This window comes from Paroedura picta, chromosome 17 (assembly GCF_049243985.1).
Source record: "Paroedura picta isolate Pp20150507F chromosome 17, Ppicta_v3.0, whole genome shotgun sequence".
Classification (NCBI taxonomy): domain Eukaryota; kingdom Metazoa; phylum Chordata; class Lepidosauria; order Squamata; family Gekkonidae; genus Paroedura; species Paroedura picta.
In genome coordinates this window covers 11,809,148-11,828,678 of record NC_135385.1, presented here as the reverse complement: position 1 = coordinate 11,828,678, position 19,531 = coordinate 11,809,148, and the positions used below count along the sequence as shown (strand labels likewise).

General features: G+C 51.0%; 2 protein-coding genes across 14 annotated transcripts in view; both read left to right on the top strand.

Annotated features, from left to right (window-relative positions):
• LOC143826983 (putative short-chain dehydrogenase/reductase family 42E member 2) overlaps positions 1 to 1,857 on the top strand; it is a 59,366-nt gene extending 57,509 nt beyond the window's left edge. For 11 of the 13 annotated variants that reach the window (XM_077316079.1, XM_077316080.1, XM_077316083.1 and 8 more), the window contains one exon: positions 1,098 to 1,855. In XM_077316079.1, the coding sequence (XP_077172194.1) occupies positions 1,098 to 1,304 (207 nt within the window). In that variant the 3' untranslated portion in view covers positions 1,305 to 1,855. Of the gene's footprint in view, positions 1 to 1,097 lie in introns of all 13 variants that reach the window. The other 2 variants (XM_077316091.1, XM_077316090.1) reach the window with 1 other exon arrangement.
• A 1,937-nt stretch (positions 1,858 to 3,794) lies between these two features.
• Positions 3,795 to 17,546, top strand: LOC143826982 (putative short-chain dehydrogenase/reductase family 42E member 2). Its single transcript, XM_077316077.1, has 12 exons — positions 3,795 to 3,967; positions 5,896 to 6,216; positions 7,257 to 7,352; positions 8,339 to 8,396; positions 9,298 to 9,416; positions 10,327 to 10,402; positions 10,820 to 10,902; positions 12,094 to 12,231; positions 13,663 to 13,728; positions 14,658 to 14,721; positions 15,783 to 15,856; positions 16,854 to 17,546. The coding sequence occupies exons 2-12, from the start codon at positions 5,965 to 5,967 to the stop codon at positions 17,112 to 17,114; spliced, it is 1,287 nt and encodes a 428-aa protein (XP_077172192.1). The 5' UTR covers positions 3,795 to 3,967; positions 5,896 to 5,964; the 3' UTR covers positions 17,115 to 17,546.
• The last annotated feature ends 1,985 nt before the right edge of the window (positions 17,547 to 19,531 follow it).

Here is a 19,531-nt window from a genome sequence, read left to right as displayed (position 1 = left end):
TTTATGCAATCAGATGCCTGTTTAGCCGCAAATCATCCCTCACTTTTGACAAATTAAACTATTGCTCACTCTGCTTGCAAAAGGGGTGGAAACAACCCTTGGGGGCGGGAAGGGGATGCAATTGGTCCCTGAAAGCAGCACGAGGTGGGCAACAGGGGCGCACGCTGGCAGGGGCTCATGGGAATTGTAGTCCATCTGGAGAGCCACAGTTTGGACCCTCCCCTTCCCACCCCAACTGGCCCTCTTGGGAGGGTCAACATGGCCACATAGGGTCATCTCGCCTGATTCATGTTTAATTAACTTTAAAAACATATAATTAACTCCCACTGGTTCGGAAAACCCTTCCAGGGCCGTCAAGGACGCTCAGGGTTTCATGAAACCTTGGTTGAGAAAGGCTGGTTTCGATCTTCAAGGCAATTTCATCATGGAAAGTAGTCGAACATACCAACCAATTATCAAATCACACAGCCCCCGATTTTAAAAAATAGAAAACACACCCTCAAAAGAAGAAAATGAATTATATTTATCTATTTACTTAGAGTCCAGTCGCACCTTTAAGACCAACAAAGATTTATTCAGGGTAGCACCTTTAAGACCAAATCTTTGTTGGTCTTAAAGGTGCTACCGGACTCTGATTCTATTGTGCTACTTCAGACCAACACGGCTACCCACTTGAATCTATTTACTTGATTGACTTGGCTTCTCTTATTGACCTCATCGACACAACTTCCTTTTTGGGGCTTGTTTCTGATGTATTGCGTCTGTTTCCCCTGCAAGCCACTCTGAGCAGATCTGGGCCCGTTCCGCACACGTTCAATAATGCACTTTCAATGCACTAAAGAAGTCGTTTATCCTGTTCCGCACAGGGAAACCCTGCCGCAAAAGCGCGTTGAAAGTGCATTGCCCAAATACGTGCCGAATCGGCGCTGGAGTGGCACGAACACACCCACATTTTATAAATCAATCCACCAAAACAGATCTTTATTGCTATTCAAGACTTGGGGAGTGAGTTGGCTGTTTATCCCCATTAGCAGTGCAGCAATCGCTGTTCCCGTCTGCTTCCTCTCCCTTACGTCGCTGCCCTTCTCTTCCCACAGGTCAGAAATCTGACGGTCACCCACACTTTTCGAATAGACAAGGCCCGCAAGCAACTGGGTTACCACCCCAAAAAGTTCACGCTGGCCGATACGGTGGACCACTACCTGAAAACACGACCTCCGTGCCAAGATCCAGCCTTCTCCCCCTTGCTGGTCCTCACGTTCGGCGTGGTTTTCTCCGTGATCGTTCTGTCGTTCCTTTTTTAAGAACGTTTAGAATGCTTAGTCTTTTTAAATGTATTAGTACGGATTGTTTGGCGCGTCATGAATCACTGCAGAGTAACTCAGGGAGCTGGTTTCTTCCTCTGCTAGTTATCTGACTGTGATGAACGCATGTTGCCGTCGTCAATTTGAACCGGCGGTTGGGAAGTCACTTTGGTGAACGCATGATGAACCGTCAATTTTTATAAAGGACATTTGTAGCATTGCAACACCGAAGCTGAGCTGGGAGGGGGTTACTCTCTTGGCAATGAAGGCCATCCGGGAATCTTGTTGCCGCGGCCACAGACCCGAATTCTTCAAGGGTACATCATTGGACGCTTTTGCGTGCCTGTGCTAACCTCGCAGGTGACACGCTCTGTTGAAGTTGCTGCTGTTTTTCCGTAGCCTCATTTTGAAAAGGGCGAGCGGGAAATGTGAAATGTGAAACAGTGGGCCGGTCCTTGGAATGAACCGCTACTGTGGATTTCAAATGATTGTGGGGAAGAACATGTGCCGCTTGCAGCCCTGAAGATGAGAAATAAAGTTTCCCCATCCAAAAAGGGAACAGTTGTAGTTGGTATTCTTCTGGTGGGAAAGCTCCAAAGGAAAGCAGGGTATTTTTTGGGGTTGTTTTTTTTATGTTTCTGCAATTGTGGCGTATTCAACAGGCTTTGTGCTGGGGTATGGATGACATTTTTGGGCTGGATATTAAAAACCAAACATGAGGAGGGCCGGGAAGGATTTTTCGGGAAAAGTCTGTCAGGAAAAAACCTCTCCCATCCCTCTCACATTTGGTATTTAACATCCAGTTGTGTAATGTGTGCCCTGGGGCAGGCAGTGTTGTTTTCCACACCATTGTAGCAGGCGATATCCTCATGGGTCATGTGTTTGCTGTCAGATCCCTCAAGACCCTCTATGACCCTCTGCAGCTACGGTTGAGAGTCCATGGAGATCTGGAATCACAATGGAAGTCCAGGAGTGGATTTCCCCTGGGGGAAAAGGCTGCTTTGGGGTGCAGACTTGGGCAATATACCACAGGTCCCTTGTTTTGATGGCTACTTACCCATCTCCTCTTTCACCAATTTATCTTCACAACAACCCTGTGAGGTAGGTCAGGCTGAGGAAGAGAGAACGACTGGCCCAAAGGCAGCCAGTATTCAGAGTCCTCCTCCCCCCACTTTATCATCCCCACAACCTTGCGAGGTAGGCCTGGCCAGGAGGGAGGCTGACCCAACACACTAGTAGGCATGTGGGAAAGGTAGCTCTCAGACTCTTCTCCCTGATTTTAAGCATCTGTCTCAATTCTTTGATTCTCTAAACAATTTACGATTGTGTGCGTGTTTTACCTGGTGGCTGTGAGCAAGCTCTGGGTAACTGCAACACAGAGATACAGGCCCATGCCTTCCTGAAACCTCTTAATTAGTTCTTTCTCCCTTATTTAATGTTTAAGCTCTTTTCCTAGTATTTTTCTCTCTCGTACCAGTGTCGAAAGGTTTTCATTGATTAAATTAGTAGCTCTTTGAATTCAACATTCAAATTTGTGTTTTCTTTCTTTCTTTCTTTCTTTCTTTCTTTCTTTCTTTCTTTCTTTCTTTCTTTCTTTCTTTCTTTCTTTCTTTCTTTCTTTCTTTCTTTCTTTCTTTCTTTCTTCCCCACCTGCCGTCTCGGAGCAGGTCACAGCATTCAACAGTTAAAATCAATAAAGGAATCCAGCCACTAAAACCAACCCAACACTTGGTGACATCCCCAGTGTAGATTCAAAGGATATATTCCCAGTTATGATGGTCAGTTCATCGTCTGACAAAGAGCACTGGCCCACGAAAGCTCCCGCCTTGAATCAATCTTTGTTGGTCTTCAAGGTACAAATGGACTCTGGTTTTATTATCCAAAGTATAGCTCTCATTCATCTGTTATTTATTTATAGATAGATAGATAGATAGATAGATAGATAGATAGATAGATAGATAGATAGATAGATAGATAGATAGATAGATAGATAGATAGATAGATGTAATAATATATATAATAGATTATTTATATTATTTATAATATAATTTATATTTATTTATAATTTATAATATATATTATTTATATGTTATTTATTATATATTTATATACCGCCCTCCCCGGAGGCTCAGGGTGGTTTTATTTATTTATTTATTTATTTAGATTTATATACCGCCCTCCCCGAAGGCTCAGGGCGGTTAATTTAATTTCTGGGGTTGGGGGGGGGGAAGAACTTTCTCCAAACTTTCCCCTTCCGGAAATATAAAACAAAGCCGAAATGAATAGATCTATTTCAACCGGGTTTTAAAACCACGGGACAAGCTGCGGCGGGAGACTATCCAAACAGGGTCCCCCCCCCCACCCCGGACCCCCTTCCCCGAGGCGCCGCCGCCGCCGCCGTCATTTGCAAGGCCGCGTCTAGTCGGTTCAATACGGCGCCGGCCGGGGCGTGCGCGGCCGCTGGGCGATCTACGGCCCCGACGGGGCTCCCGGAGCGTTGGCAGCCGGGCCGCCTGCGATGGGCGGGCTGAAGACCGCGGGCTGAAGCGGGCGGGGGGAGGCGCGGTCCTGGCGGTCGCTCCGTGCACTGGTCAACTCTGCAGGGCCGTCCGCCGCCATCTGGACGGGATCTGGCCCCGCTTGAGACGCCCCCCTCCCCCGGGGTAATCCTGCATCTGCTGGAATAAGGGGAGGGGGCGTCCTTGGAGTGGCCTCTCTCCCCTCCCCCCCCCAAAAAATTGGGGGACCAGGAGCAGCTGCCCGATGGGGATGCTGTGGGTGGGGCAATCCCTGATGATTTGGGGCAGGGCGGAGGGCTTCCCTGGGCAACTGTGTTTCTCCTGCAGGTCTCCCTGGACTACACTTACCATGAGCCCCTGCCAGCACCCTAAATACCTCCCAACCCCAAATCTCTGCCAGCTCCGCCCCCAAAGTCTCCAGCCCGGAGCTCCCGGGGGACGTCTCTTGCCCAGAAGACCCTACAACAGGGGTAGTCAAACTGCGGCCCTCCAGATGTCCATGGACTACAATTCCCGCTGGCAGGGGCTCATGGGAATTGTAGTCCATGGACATCTGGAGGGCTGCAGTTTGACTACCCCTGCCCTACAACATCGGCCGTTACTTGACAGCGCTCCCGCCCCCAGAAAGTAGAGGCTCGGTTTATAATACCAAGGAAATATTGGGAATTTCAGCTCCTTCCCATTTCTATTGGGGGGGGGGGGGGCAAAGGAAACAGGAATGTGCCCCAGATTTGAAGCAGGAGCAACAGAATGGGCTCTAACACACCCTCCATCTCTCAAATGCTTTCAGGGTCTGAAATGTCCCCTTGAATGTTTTTATAGGGCCAAACCCACAACCATCGGGGGGGGGGGTCTAGCTTGAGAGGGGTGAAACCCAAAACATTTCCGCTTTGCACGCTGAAGGAAGCCCGGTGGGATTTTTCGGAGCGGGGCGGCCTAGAAATCGAAGGAAACCAATAAATCCCCTTGGCGCGCCCAGAGGATTGTAGGGCCAGCGGCCCCAGAATTCCACTTAACCGCCACTTAAACTGCCGGTGTTTTTTTGGACTTTTAAACGCTTAATGTTCCAAAAGGGATGCTGGGAGTCCGGGATCCAACCCGTTTAGGGAAAAGGAGTTTGCTTGGGTTTGCCACATAAATTGGGATCCAAATTACAGGGGGCGGGCAGGGGCATCGAGCCTGGTCGCCTCTTAGCCAGACCCACAGATCCAGACCCAGATCTGTGGTTCAGATGCGGTTAGTGTCAAGTTAAAACCGAGGAGAGACGGTTTGAATCCCGGTTTTCTGGGCCGGTCGCTGCCTCTCAGCGGAGCCTACCTCGCTGGGTGGTTGTTATGAGGGTCATGCGGTGTGAGGAGGAGGGTCATCCAGAGGGTCATATGGAGGATGGTCCCCATTGGTGACCAAATTCCAGTTAAACGCGTGAAATAGCCAAGCTGTAGAAGACCGGGAAGCAAATCCAGGGGGAAAACACCTGCCAATCCACAAGATCACACCTGCTTGCCCACGTTGTTCATCAGAGCAGTGGGGAACGGCGTTATGGGGCATCCAGCATAGTCCGAGCATTGGACGAGTATCTTGGAGACTCGCATTCAAGTCTCCGCTGTGGCAGCAAAGTTTGCTAGTTGACCTTAGGGCCAGTCTATCTAGCCTAACTTGCAGGGGTGTTGTGTGGAGAACAAGGCTGAGGTTTCTAGGACGTAGAGTTAAGGGATACTACAGGAGGAAGAACTGAGGTCCTGGAGGACCCTCCAGTCAAAAAAAAAAGCCCTGTCCGTGGTAAAAACATCTCTTTGGAGCCAGGGACCCTGGGCAGATCTTGACTGCTTGATCGTAATGCGTTAGGTGTGATGGGAGGCAACCGGTGGCGGCCATTTTGTGGCTTGCGGTGCGGCGGCCATCTTCTGGTTCGGCCAACCGTATGGGGTCAGAATTCCAGAGCGTCCCGCAGATGCAGAAAGGTTGAGAGTGAACGCTGGCAGGGGCTCCTGGGAATTGTAGTCCACGAACATCTGGAGGACCACAGGTTGACTACCCCTGTCTGGGCCCTGCTCTCCGTGTCTTTCGAGCAGGTTGTGAGACGCTCGGCACCCTCGATGGAGTTTTGTGGTCTGGCGGAGCCCTGAGCTGCACCAGGCGCGATGGAGAGCTCTCCGCCCAAGGAGAAGAGGGCCACTCTGTTCTCTAAGCGGGAGACCAAGCGGGTGGAGCAGAAGCTCGAACCCAGTCCCCCGGCCCTCAAGCAAGTCAGCGCAAAGACCGTCATCACGGGAGGGGCCGGCTACTTTGGATTCACCCTCGGCCGCGCCCTGGCCAAAGCGGGAACGGACGTGATTATCTACGACATCCGAAAGCCTCTGTGGCCGATCCCGAAAGGCGTCGTGCTTGTGCAGGTAATCCGATGGTTCCCGTTATGCTTGACCCCAAATTGATATTTCCTTGGACGCGTTTTTCCCCCCCATCCTGATGGGGGACCCAGGAGAGCCAGCGTGGTGTTGTGGTTAAGAGCGGCGGCTTCGAATCTGGCTGGGTGACCTTGGGCTAGTCACAGTCCTGATGGAGCTGTTCTCACACAGCAATTTCTCTCAGAGCTCTCTCAGCCTCACCTCCCTCACGGGGTGTCTGTTGTGGGGAGAGGAACGGAAGGCGATTGGAAGCCGCTTTGAGACTCTTTCGGGCTGTGAGAAGCAGGGTATAAAAAACAACTTCTTCTCCAAGCGCATGCCATAGTCCCTCTGCCCTTGTATGAATCCCTGCATCAACAACCCTGTGAGGGGGCTTAGGCTGGAGGAGTGTCTGGTGACCCGTCAGGAGTGAGGTTGCAAACCTGATCTGACGTGCCCACCACTAGACAGGGCAGCCTTTCAGGCTGGGTGGCAGGTTACAGTGCGTGAGTGAGAGGGTTGTGATTGTCCTGCATAGTGCAGGGGGTTGGACTAGATGACCCATGAGGTCCCTTCCAACTCTATTCTAGGATTCTATGGGTCATATCTTGAGGTTTTATTAGTCACAGAAGACATGCCGTCGGCACACATGCCATTTCTTAAGGGGGATCAGGGACAGTTTCCACTGGTTCCCCCTTTCCGAAACACTCCCTCATACATGCTAACCAAATTTTGGACAGATGGCTGAAGGAGGAAAGGGAACTGGGCCGAAAATACAATTAGGAAAGCCAACCCCAGAAAAATCAAAAACAGGGAAGTTGAGGTCAGATGCGGTGAATTAAATCGATTTCCTTGACAATCAGCTCCTGGCTCAAAGATTGTGAATGAAGTTTAGCCACGCCCCTTGTGCATGCCACTTAGCCCCACCCACCAGGGATGTTTCTTAGTTACGCCCTGGGTGCATGCTGCAACCTCAGAAGGAGCCTCCTTTCCGCTGCTTCCTGGCATCCCTTTTTGGCAACCTCAGGAATTAACCTCTTGTGTTCCAGGCGGATATCCGGCATTCCAATGACCTCCACGCGGCTTGTGAAGGGGCCGACTGCGTCATCCACGCCGCTGCCTATGGAATGTCAGGCATAGAACAAGTGAGTATCCCCCCACCCGTTTTCTAACACTGGAGATCTCGCACGTGTGAATGGAGGGGCGTGGCGCGGCACATCCTGATCTCGTTGGATCTCGGAAGCTACACAAGGTTGGTACCTGGATGGGAGACCACCAAGGAAGCCACCACGGAGAAAGGGAAGGGTCAACTTCCCTTGCCTTGAAAGCCCCTTGCTGGGCTTGCCATAAATCAATCATGACCTGAAGGCACCGAACTACATATGTGGTGGAGCCAGCCTGCATAATGGTCTGCTGTCTGCTCTCACCCTGTCAGTCAACAATACCATCCCAAGTAGAGGGGTGTCCTTCAAAGTCCATGGATTTGCAAGGGTGCAAAACAAGTTTTAGGGTTGCGCTCCCATCCTCCTGGTGCGGACTTCTAATCTGGTGAGCCGGGTTCGATTCTGCACTCCCCCGCATGCAAGCAGCTGGGTGACCTTGGGCTAGTCACGGCACTGATAAAGCTGCTCTGACTGAGCAGGAATATCAGGACTCTTACAGCCTCACCCACCCCACAGGGTGTCTGTTGGGGGGAGAGGAAAGGGAAACAGATTGTAAGCTGCTTTGAGACTCCTTTGGGTAGAGAAAAGCGGCCTATAAGAACCAGCTCTTCTTCATCTAAGTTCCTGAAAACAAACAGAATGGGGAGAGTTAGATTCCTGGGTCAGAGACCAGGACACTGGGAGTTCTTTTCGGCTCTTTACTGTGACCCAGCACGATGGTAAGAGAGGCAAAACTGAAATAAGAGTAACCTACCAACAACTTTGTATACAAATACAGAACGATTGTTGAGTTTCACTTTGAACTGACTGTATCCAGCAGACACAGAATTCGACCCCACACTGACCAATGGCGTCCTCAGGATGACGATCCTGCCTCGGACCTCCATCTCGGTCCTTGGCAGGTCTACACACACAGCAGGGAGGTCCTTTGAAATCCTGTGATAGTTGGTCTCTCTTTCCTCCCCTAGTTGCACAGGAGAGAAATCCAGTCCGTCAACGTCAGGGGCACGGGGATCGTCATTGAAGGTACGTTCCTCTCTTCTTTGCTTCTTCAGGCAGCGTCCCGGTTCCGACTCAGAAGCTGAACATTTTGGTCTCTGTACAGCCAACTGTGGCCCTCCAGGTGTCCATGGACTACAATTCCCATGAGCTCCTGCCGCTGGCGTTCTATCTTTGCTAGGAGCCAGGTTGTCATCCATCTTCTGCCACCCCCTGGGAGCTTTGGGCCTGGGGCCTGGCGATGTCCTCTATGTGGGGTCCCTGACACCGGCTTCTTTACATACTGCTGTTTCCATCTGATGTGTCATGTCTTCTGTGTCCCAGAGCCAGTTTGGTGTCATGGTTAGGAGTGCAGACTTCTAATCTGGCGAGCCGGGTTTGATTCCATGCTCCTTCCCCCAGCTTCCAGCTGTTTGACCTTGGGCTAGTCACAGCACTGATAAAGCTGTTCTGACCAAGCAGTGATATCAGGGCTCTCTCAGCCTCACCCACCCCACAGGGTGTCTGTTGTGGGGAGAGGAAAGGGAAGGCGACTGGAAGCCGCTTTGAGCCTCCTTTGGGTAGAGAAAAGCGGCATATAAGAACCAACTCTTCTTCTTCTTCAGTAACCTCAGGGCTCTCTCAGCCTCCCCTCCCTCACAGGGCGTCTGTTGTGGGGAGAGGAAAGGGAAGGCGATTGATTGCAAGCCACTTTGAGATTCCTTTGGGTAGAGAAAAGTGGCATATAAGACCAACTGTTCTTCTTCTTCAGTAATATCAGGGCTTTCTCAGCCTCACCCACCTCACAGGGTGTCTGTTGTGGGGAGAGGAAGGGAAGGTGACTGGAAGTCACTAAGAGACTCCTTCAGGTAGAGAAAAGTGGCATATAAGAACCAGCTCTTCCTCTTCCTCTTCCTCTTCTTTCTCTTCTCCTTCTTCTTCTCTACAGTCTGCAAGCGGCAAAACGTCCCCCGGCTGATCTTCACCAGCACAGTCAACGTGGTCTTTGCAGGGCAAAGGATTTTAGACGGGGATGAGGAGAGCACGCCGTATTTCCCGCTGGCCGAGGTTCGTGGGCTTTCCAGTCTGGCTAACGGGGGGGGGTGTGTGTGCAAAAAATACATAGGGATAGCCTCAAACACGTTCTGGACCATTTGACAAAATTGGAGTCCAGTGGGACCTTCAAGACCAACAGAGTTGTGTCCTTGGTACAAGGTTTCATGCGCATGCACAGTTCGCCAGAGTTGTGTGCCATGTCTGGATGTCACATCTCAGTGTAGCATCCTTGTCTTTTTGGCGCAAGATGTGGCCATCCTGGTTGTGGCTCCTGCAGAACAAAGATGCATTTTTGCACTTCTTCACAGTGTGCATGCGCATGAAAGCTCCTACCTAGAATTAAACATGGTGGGTGTTTCCGGTGCCCCCGAACGTAAACTTTTTTTTTTTAATACCCTGAATTTTTGGGACATTGTTATTAAGAGCTGTTTGACTGGGTTGTGCTTCGGGGGCTGGTGGGTGGGTTGAGTCTTATCTCAGTTTATCTATTTCACACTGGCTTGTCATGGGGTGTAGTTCTCTCTCAGCCCCGCCTCCCTCACAGGGTGTCTGTTTTGGGGAGAGGAAAGGGAGAGCAATTGGAAGCCGCTTTGAGACTCCTTCGGGTAGAGAAAGGTGGCATATAAGAACCAACTCTTCTTCTTCAGTAATCTCAGGGCTCTCTCAGCCTCACCTCCCTCACAGGGTGTCTGTTGTGGGGAGAGGAAAGGGAAGGCGAATGTAGAGAAAAGTGGCATATAAAAGTGGCATATAAGAATCAAATTGTAAACTGCTTTGAGACTCCTTCGGGCAGTGAACAGTGAAGTATAAAAACAATTCTTATTCTTCTTCCAGTTCCCGTCTTGGATCTTTGGTATTGCCCCCCCTGCCCCCCCCAATTTATTAATGAATCGCATCCTTCTTCTTCATGCGTTCCTTGCAGCACGTTAACGAATATTCCAGGACCAAATCAATCGCTGAGCAGATGATCTTATCGGCAAATGGATCGCTCCTGGCAGGTACGGTTCCGTTTCCCAGCCACAGGACCACGGCATGGAGGTTTCCCTCACCCCCCCCCCCCCCCGTGTTGATTTCTGTGCTGACACAATGAGCCTGGGCCCCAATCCATGGGAGTGCTGCTCTTCTCAGGTATGCATTTGCTGGCACTTACCTAATTTGGACCTAGATAGTGTGGGTTGTGAGCAGTAAATCCCCGGATCAAGTCTCTGCCTGTACTAGGGTTGCCAGCTCCGGGTTGGGAGATTTCTGGAGGTTGGGGGGTTGGAGCCGGGGGTGGGAAAAGATCTCAGCCAAAAGATCTCAGCCACAACCCACCCCCTCGCTGTGGACTCCCCCTGTCCCTCAACATGTGTTACCCCATTCCTGGGGATTTCCAGAAGTGCTGGATGCTCATTCTGTCCTGCCTTGTTTCTTAGGTGGAGGAAAGCTGTACACCTGCGCCCTGCGCCCCCCTGGCATCTACGGCCCGGAAGAGCAACGGCACATGCCCCGGATGGCGGTATGCATTTGCTCCAAACGTTAGCATCGCACCAGCTGTGGCTGAGGCATTTGGGTGCCAGCAATCCTAAATGATTGCCCTGGAGGGGCGGGCCAGCACCAGTGGGAAGAAATTAATACAAAAGAAATTCCCTCTAAACCTCCGGAAGAAGTTCCCGACAGTTAGAGTGGTTCCTCAGTGGAACAGGCTTCCTCAGTGGGTGGTGGGTTCTCCATCTTTGGAGATCTTTAAACAGAGACTGGAGAGCCATCTGACGGAGAGGCTGATTCTGCGAAGGCTCAAGAGGGTGGCAGGTGACAGTGGATGAGTTATAGGGTTGTGAGTGTCCTGCATAGTGCAAGGGGCTGGACTAGATGACCCAGGAGGTTCCCATGTGTTTTTCTATGATTCTATGTATGGGGGGCAGGGAATCCCCTGAAGCAGCTTTGAGGGAGCATTGGAGACTATGGCAAGAAGGAAAGGAGAAAGAACCCTCCCTTCCATGTCAGATCCTCCTCTCTGTAGATTTCCTGCATAGTGCAGGGGGCTGGACTAGATGACCCTTGAGATCCCTTCTAGCTCTATGTTTCTATGACCCAATATGTGTGATTTGCGTAATTAGTAAGCAAATTGCGTAATATGCCAATGAGCAACCTGGACTTGGAGTGCAGGGCAGGGGTGGCCAATGGACTACAATACCCATGAGACCCTGTCCGTCGTGAGCTCATGGGTATCGTACTCCCTGGACATCTGGAGGACCACAAGTCGGCCACCCCTGATCCAGGGGAATGAAGTGTGACATTTAACCTCACATAAATTATGCCGTTTTAATGATTACAGATGACTTTGAGGGGCTGCAGAATGTAAGGTGATAAATTTTAAAAATGAGGGGGGGGAAATATCGATCTCCATCTGCCGATCGTGTGTAGAAGAGGTGGCCAAACTGTGGCTCTCCAGATGTCCATGGACTACAATCCCCATGAGCCCCTGCCAGCAGGCTGGCAGGGGCTCATGGGGATTGTAGTCCATGGACATCTGGAGAGCTACAATTCCGCCACCCCTGATGTATAGGTTTCCAAAATAGCATGTACGTTTCTCAAATAAATAACCAGCCTGGTTTTAAAATTCTCAGTCTTCCCGACATGCTAATTTGGTCAATCGAGCTCTGATCACAGCCTGCTGTGCATTTTCTCCTTCCCTGTGTTCTAACAGTTGAACATCGAGAGGGGCATGTTTAACTTCAGGGTCGGGAGTGGCAAAGCGCTGATGAACTGGGTGCACGTCAAGAACCTTGTGCAGGCCCACATTCTCGCCGCGGACGCCCTGACTCCTGAGAAGAACTACATAGCGGTGAGCCGAATTCTTCCGCCGTCTTCCCCTCCCGTCGGGGAGAAGTTTTGCTTCCCTTTTGTGTCCCTTAATAACCACTTATTTGCTTTTTTTTTTCCGAAGGGGGGAAAAAGCCAGCCGGGGCATCTTTACCTTTATCGATGCATTGATTTGATTTGATGAGGCTAAACCTCGTCCTCTCCCCCTGTAAAATGTGTAGGTCCAAGAACCGCGTCACACTGGAATTGTTGTAGCTCCTTCATTGTGAACCTAGATGAGACAAAAGCAGCAAGTCCTCACTCTGCTAAACCCCCCCCCCCTTCATTAATTCAGACGGATAGTTGTGATGGCTGTAATAGTTAGAGTCCAGGTCTACCCAATCCTACCTTGGACCACGTGCTTGGTCCTCTGTATAGCCCACACTCCAACAACTCCAACTTCAAGCAAAGGTTGGAGACACACTTTTCTTGGATGCTTTCGGATGCTTAGGGCTGATCCTGCGTTGAGCAGGGGGGTGGACTAGATGGCCTGTGTGGCCCCTTCCAACTCTATGATTCTGTGATTCTATGATCCTGCGTTGAGCAGGGGGTTGGACTTGATGGCCTGTGTGGCCCCTTCCAACTCTATGATTCTGTGATTCTATGATCCTGCGTTGAGCAGGGGGTTGGACTAGATGGCCTGTGTGGCCCCTTCCAACTCTATGATTCTGTGATTCTATAACCCCACCCCTAATCCTGGTTGAGGAGGGGGCCCTGATCTGGCGGAATTCCCACCCATTTGGGTCACCCTTCCCAGGCTAGCAAGAAACTCCAGGGTTTTACGAAATCCCGGGTTAGACAGATGTGCGAGGAGGTACCGCACAGATGTCCAGGGAGCGGATTAAGGCGTAAGGAATGGGCTAGCACAGGAGGCTGGGCGGAGGGGCTGGCGGGAGCCAGGAGACGTCTGTGCTCCTGAGGGTGGTAGAACTGGAGGTTTTTTCTGTGCTTGGTTTTTGACATGAGGCAGGGCTGCCCCATGCAAGGTAAATAAAAGGGCTGCCCAACATCCAGGTGAATTTCCCCCAGGATTCCAGCTGGTCTCCGAGCTACATAAATCAGTTTCCGTGGACAGGTTTTATGCACAGGTTCTCAGCATCCTAAGTAGAGGGTGGCTGAGTCCAGGTGGAAATTATAATAAAGAGATGACAGAGACTCTTGTATTTCTAATATTATTTGGTTAAGCCACGGGACAGATTATTTTTCTCTCTTTTGTTGGGATCATGCACTTCCTTCTTCCACAGTGGCAGCCATTCTGTTAAGTAGCTGATATCCCTCCTCCCCCCAGGCTCCCCCCACCCACCCACATCTCCTTCCCCAAAACTCCAGGAATCCCCCAAAGTTGGTTAATGACATTGTTTCTCTCCCCCCCTCTCTCTCTCCCTCCCTCCCTCTCTCGCTGTGATCCTTAAAGGCTGGCCAAGCGTATTTTATCAACGATGGGGAGAGTGTTAACCTCTACGACTGGTTGACTCCACTGGTAGGTAGCAGGACATCCCGTGTTGCCGTTTTCCCAGCTTTTTTTCTTAGGAAAGTTGACTAGGCCACTGGCTTTTGTGGAGCCCATCCTCTGCTGCTGAAAGGGGCATTGGGGGAAGGATTGGCTCCCAGGCCCAGCACAAAAAGAAGATGCCATATTGAGATCTGGAGACCAAGATGTAGGAGGAAAGGTTGGGGGCGCTTGGTCTGTTTAGCCTGGAGAGGAGACGACTGAGAGGGGATCTGATCACCATCTTCAAATACTTGGAAGGACTGTCATGCAGAAGATGGAGCAGAGTTGTTCTCTCTTGCCCCAGAGGGACGGACCAGAACCAGTGGGATGAAATTAATGCAAAAGAAATTCCATCTAAACATCCGGAAGAAGTTCCTGACAGTCAGAGCGGTTCCTCAGTGGAACAGGCTTCCTCGGGAGGTGGTGGGTTCTCCATCTTTGGAGATTTTTAAACAGAGGCTGGAGAGCCATCTGAGGGAGAGACTGATTCTGTGAAGGCTCAAGGGGGTGGCAGGTTACTTGGCCATTCATGGTCTTGTTGCCCGCTAAATATTTAACAAATATAAAATATATATATTAAAAATGAATTAACTCCCAAGCATTTGGGAAACCCTTCCAGGGCCATCAAGAAACCTCAGGGTTTCACGATACCCTGCTTGAGAAAGTCTCTTTTGTTGTCGTGTTGATTTGTTTTTTTTTTTTAACACATCTCTCCCCCCCTCCTCCAAAAAAAAAAATTAGACTTTTATAGTGCGCCAGAGTTCATACCAGACCAGATCCCTCCTCTCCTTGAAATGTAAAATCATTTGCAAAAGGTCCGTCACCTCCTCCTTGTTTTATCCAGAATGCCCATTCGGCAAGATTTCAGCGTTACATCGTAGCCGAAATCTCCCTGTTTATTTCCATTTTTCTTCCAGTTTGAGAAATTAGGGGCTCGGAAGCCGTGGATAACCGCTCCCATTTTCCTGGCTCACCTGTCAGGTAAAGTATTTGCTACTACCGGCGGGATGCTTCCCTCTTTCTTACGACACCCCCCTCCTGTATGCTGCACGGGCAGGCTACAAACGGCGAGCGATCATTTCCGGTGGGCCGCTGACCGAATGCAAAGCTTGCATGCAGGGGCCCCTTGAAGACCAACCCAGTTCTGTTGTGGGGTGACGTGGTTGGGGGCAGCGGCCTGGCCAAGCCTTTGCCAACCTTCTGACCTTGGAGGAGACCCTGGAATGATTTTGCTGGTTTCACGGAGACCCCGGAAGTGATGTCAACCGGCCACACCTACTGGAAGTGACGTGTCATCACGGGTGACATCCCTGTTTGCATTAACGGGCAGGCTCGAGTAGACCGAGGGGGGCCACACAAGGTGTGGTTGAAGGCAGGAGTAGGTGTATAGGCTCCGCCTTCTACCAGGTGCAGAAACCACGAGAGAACTCACTCATACTCCGGAGGGGGAGCTATAGGAGCGGCCGATTTCCGAGCTGTTGGCGGCGTCCATTAAGGGATGAGAGGAAAGGCCACAGGCCTCCTCTGGAGCTCCCCTGCCTGGGAATCCCTGGTCTAACTAGACATTACTTCAGTGGTTCGCCACCAGTGGACTTCTTGGGGTTGAAAGTCCATGTTGAAAGCCAGTCCATGCTTTCTTCTGCCGTAGAATAGTGGGGTGGGGGGCTGGTAAGAGATCGGGAGGTCCCACCCTCGTGTCTGCAGGAAGTCCCCCTCTCGATCCATCTCCCTCCCTCGCAAGGTTCCCAACTTCCAGGTGAGGACCAAAGATCTTCCGCTATTACCGCCGGTCTCCAGGCGACAGAGGCCCGTTCCCCCAGAGTACACGGCTGTACTCCCTCTCCTCCCCTGATCCCGCCCTCCCCATGTCTGCCTCGTAGCCCAGAGGTGGGAGGAAAGAGCTGCGGCTCAAGGGCAGGGCACCTGCTTGGCGTGCAGAAGGTCCCCGGTTCAATCCCCAGGCTTGCCAGTGGACAGGAGGTGATAAGATTGGGCCTGAGCGCTCTTTCGTGACGGCGTTCTTCTTTTTCCTCTCCCCGCAGCCGTGTTGATGGAGTACGTACATTTGGTGCTGAAGCCTTTTGTGGAACTTACCCCTCTCGTCACCTGTTACGAGGTAAGATGCCCTGGCTGCTGGGAAAGAAAACGTCAACTCCCCTTCCGTCGCATCGGCACGCTGAGTCCCCGCACAGTTGCTTAGGATAGTTTGGTCCCTCACCGCCCCCTGGCGGTCTTTGGAGAGAACACCGAGTCGGTCCAGACGACTCTCACTAGCTGAAGGGGACAGGATGCTAACCGCAACGAGGCCAATGACCTGCCCACTAGACCCCTGCCCATCGTGGCTCATAGAATCATAGAGTTGGAAGGGACCTCCTGGGTCATCTAGTCCAACCCCCTGCACTATGCAGGACATTCACATCCCAGAATCACAGAATCACAGAGTTGGAAGGGGCCACACAGGCCATCTAGTCCAACCCCCTGCTCAACTCAGGATCAGCCCAAAGCATCCTAAAGCATCCAAGAAAAGTGTGTCTCCAGCCTTTGCTTGAAGACTGCCAGTGAGGGGGAGCTCACCACCTCCTTAGGCAGCCTATAAACAGCCGACGTAAGAATAGGGGGCCCCCCTCAGGGAGATGATCAACCTCTCTCAGGGGGAGAATTCCCAGCCCATTGCCCAAAAAACTGGACCTGCAGGAGTGTGACAACAACCACCCCATCCCGCTCTTAGTGTTTCCGTGGAAGTGGGTTGAAAGTGCTGCTGTGGTCCAAATATCAGAATTCCTGGAGGAAACGTCAGCCCTTGACCCATTCCAGTCCGGTTTTCGGCCCGGCCATGGGGTAGAAACAGTGCTAGTCGCCTAGACCAGGGGCAGACAACCTGTGGTCCTCCAGATGTTCACGGACTACAATTCCCATGAGCCCCTGCCAGCGTTCCTGGCATGTCCACAGCTCTGCTTCCCAACCCTATTCTGCCCAGTCGTGCCACTTTGGGGGTTTTTTTGAAGCTGGAAGAATGTCTTGGTGGTTTCTCACCGGTGAAAAAATTTAGAAAGTCTGCCTTATGCTCTTGGAAGCCACCCAAAGCCCCTTGCTGGTTTCGGTTTCCTTTCCAGGTGCACCATATTTCTTCCACGCACACGTTCAAGACCGATAAAGCTCGCAAGCAGCTGGGCTACGCCCCAAAGAAGTATACCTTCGCCGACTGCGTGGAACATTTCATGGCCAACCGGCCCCGCCGGCGTAATTTCTTCCTCCTCAAACTGTGCCTTTGCATGCTCCTCTTCGTCAGCCTGATCGTCCTGAGCGTCAAATACCAGGAGGTGACGGACTTTTTGAGAGAACGCTGGGCCCAATATCGCGGGATGGTGGAATAAACCGGGGGTCGGTCCGGTGGGGAAGAGAGAAGGCTGTTCCTGGGTCGCGGGATCTGTGTTAGGGCACGGTTCTTTCGCCCCAAGGCCGTCGGCAACCAGCAGAGAATTAAAGAAACGAGGCAGGGACGGTTTCGAAGTGGCAAGCGATCGGCAAAGCTGCAGAAGGCCAGCTGCACCAGCTGCTCGAAGGGGGTTTCGTGTTCTCCGTCGCCACATTTTGTCAGCATGGAAGAAAACAAGAAAACTGCAGCCAAGGATCCTCCGAATTGAAGTCCAGAAGCTGGCCTCCTGCAACCGGACGGAAGAGCCGCCCTGCCCAAAACACCAGAAGGAACAAAACTGTCCTTCCAGCCCGTGAAACATCTCCCGACAGCTTGCCCCCCTGCCAAAAGACACACGAGGTGAAAATAAAATTCCGCCAGCGCATCTGAATTCTTTCTCGCAGTGAAACGTCACCCTTTGGCGTGGCTTAGAATTTGTGAATGGGACTTTGGGGGGAATTTAGCCCTTAGTGGCGGCAGGCCGGAGAGGTGGGCAATCCGAAATGTCCCAGAAGGGTCTGCTTGAAGGGGGCGGGGACGGACAAAAGATAGATCCTAATCCAGGCAGCCCAGGCTGGCCAAAATCGAGGCAGGGCTTGGAAGCTAAGGAAGCTCACCACGAAAGAAAAGGTTCACTATTCAGAGGCCGGCCACGGAAAACCGTCTGTGAATGTATCTTGCTTTGGAAAGGCTTACCGGAGGGCGGCTCTCCAGATGTCCATAGACTACAATTCCCAGGAGCCCTACTGGCAGGGGCTCATGGGAATTGTAGTCTGTGGGCATCTGGAGCCGGCGTTCAGCCTGCCCTGCCTTGGGTGGCCTTGATCTGTGGGGCTTCCGTGGCCCTAGCAGACAACTTTACTCTGCGAGTAGTTTGTGCATCACATTTTTTCATTTTATAATTTGATTTTTATACCAGCCCTCCTCAGAAGCAGGCTTACGGCGGTTTCTCATAATCAATTAATACACAATTAAAACATGGTTATACTAATCATCTCCCCCCCATTGCCTTCCATGTCGTCCGTGGTAGAAAGTGTACATAAGGAAGAGGGGGGGAACCAAGGAGAGGGGAGAGGCCCGTATACACCTGGCAGAAGAGTGCCTTTTTGCAGACCCTGCAAAGCTTTGACAGCCACCTGGAATCTGGAATTACCCAAACAAGGAGAAAGCCCCAGGTAAATTTTAAAATCTGTAAAAAAATACATTTTAAAAATTCACTCCAGGCCTCTGGAATAACCCTGGGGTTACGTGTAACCCTGGTTGGGAAACACTGCTCTAACCACTATACCTCGCTGGGTCGCCTGTATTTTTTTTGGGGGGGGGTTGCCTTTGCAAGGAGAAAGGGACACACATTTTGCTTCTCTGTCCCCCAGAAGCCTTTGCTGCATCTTGAAATCTATCATCTATCTGTGACCCTTTGCTATGGGTCCATTTGAAGATTGCTCCAAACTGCAGCCTCAAACTTTTCTTATTTCCCTCCCTCTCCCCCACCTGAATCACTGGCTTCCCCCTACCCCCACTTCCCTCTTGCTTGCTTGCACCTGCCGAGCAGCCTGAAGAAGAATTCTGCAGAACACGGAAGCTTGCCCATTGCCCTCGAGGTTTTTGTGAGTCGCCAAAGGAAAGCACGGCTTCCCCTTGGTTTCGGAGAAAATGGGTTGACCCGGGTGTGCGTTTGTCAGCTCTGATCACGCAATGATTCAACCTTCTGTTAAGAACAGCCCTGTGGAAATGCAAGCCAAGAAATGGAAATTTTGCTGTTGGTTTCAACTGGGGTCCCCACAGCAGCTCTTATCTGGAAATCTGGGGGGAAACCTCTTATCTGGAAATCTGTGGGATTTTTTACAGTGCGTTACTCTGTATGGCTCCCCCCCCCCAAAAAAAAATTGGACATACATGTTAGGATTAATAGGATTATTAATATCTTATTAATAATAAGAATGGGAAACAAAACATCCAACCAGACACTCAGGTAAGCACCAAAGAGGCTGAGGGCCACGGAAGTACCAAAATATGCGAACCATTTGTTAAACAGAGCTCAGAGTAATTTGAAAAAGAACATTAAAAGGGAGCATTTTCCTGTGGATCACACACATGCGCCAGTAAAACATGCACAGCGTAAGTGCAAAAAACTCAGACCTAAAGCGTTTCAATCGAAAAGATCTTCAACAGAGATTCAAGTGCTGATCTGAAATAACTCACCTTTAAGACCCCGAAAGATTTATTCAAGGCGGGAGCATTCATGTGCGGCAAATCAGCAAACGGTGTCAGAGCATAAAAATCATGCCATAAGATAATTCTGTGCTAAAACAGCGAATCAGTCATGACAGTGATACAGCTATAAATACAATATCAGTCTGAAATTTTTTTTTTCCA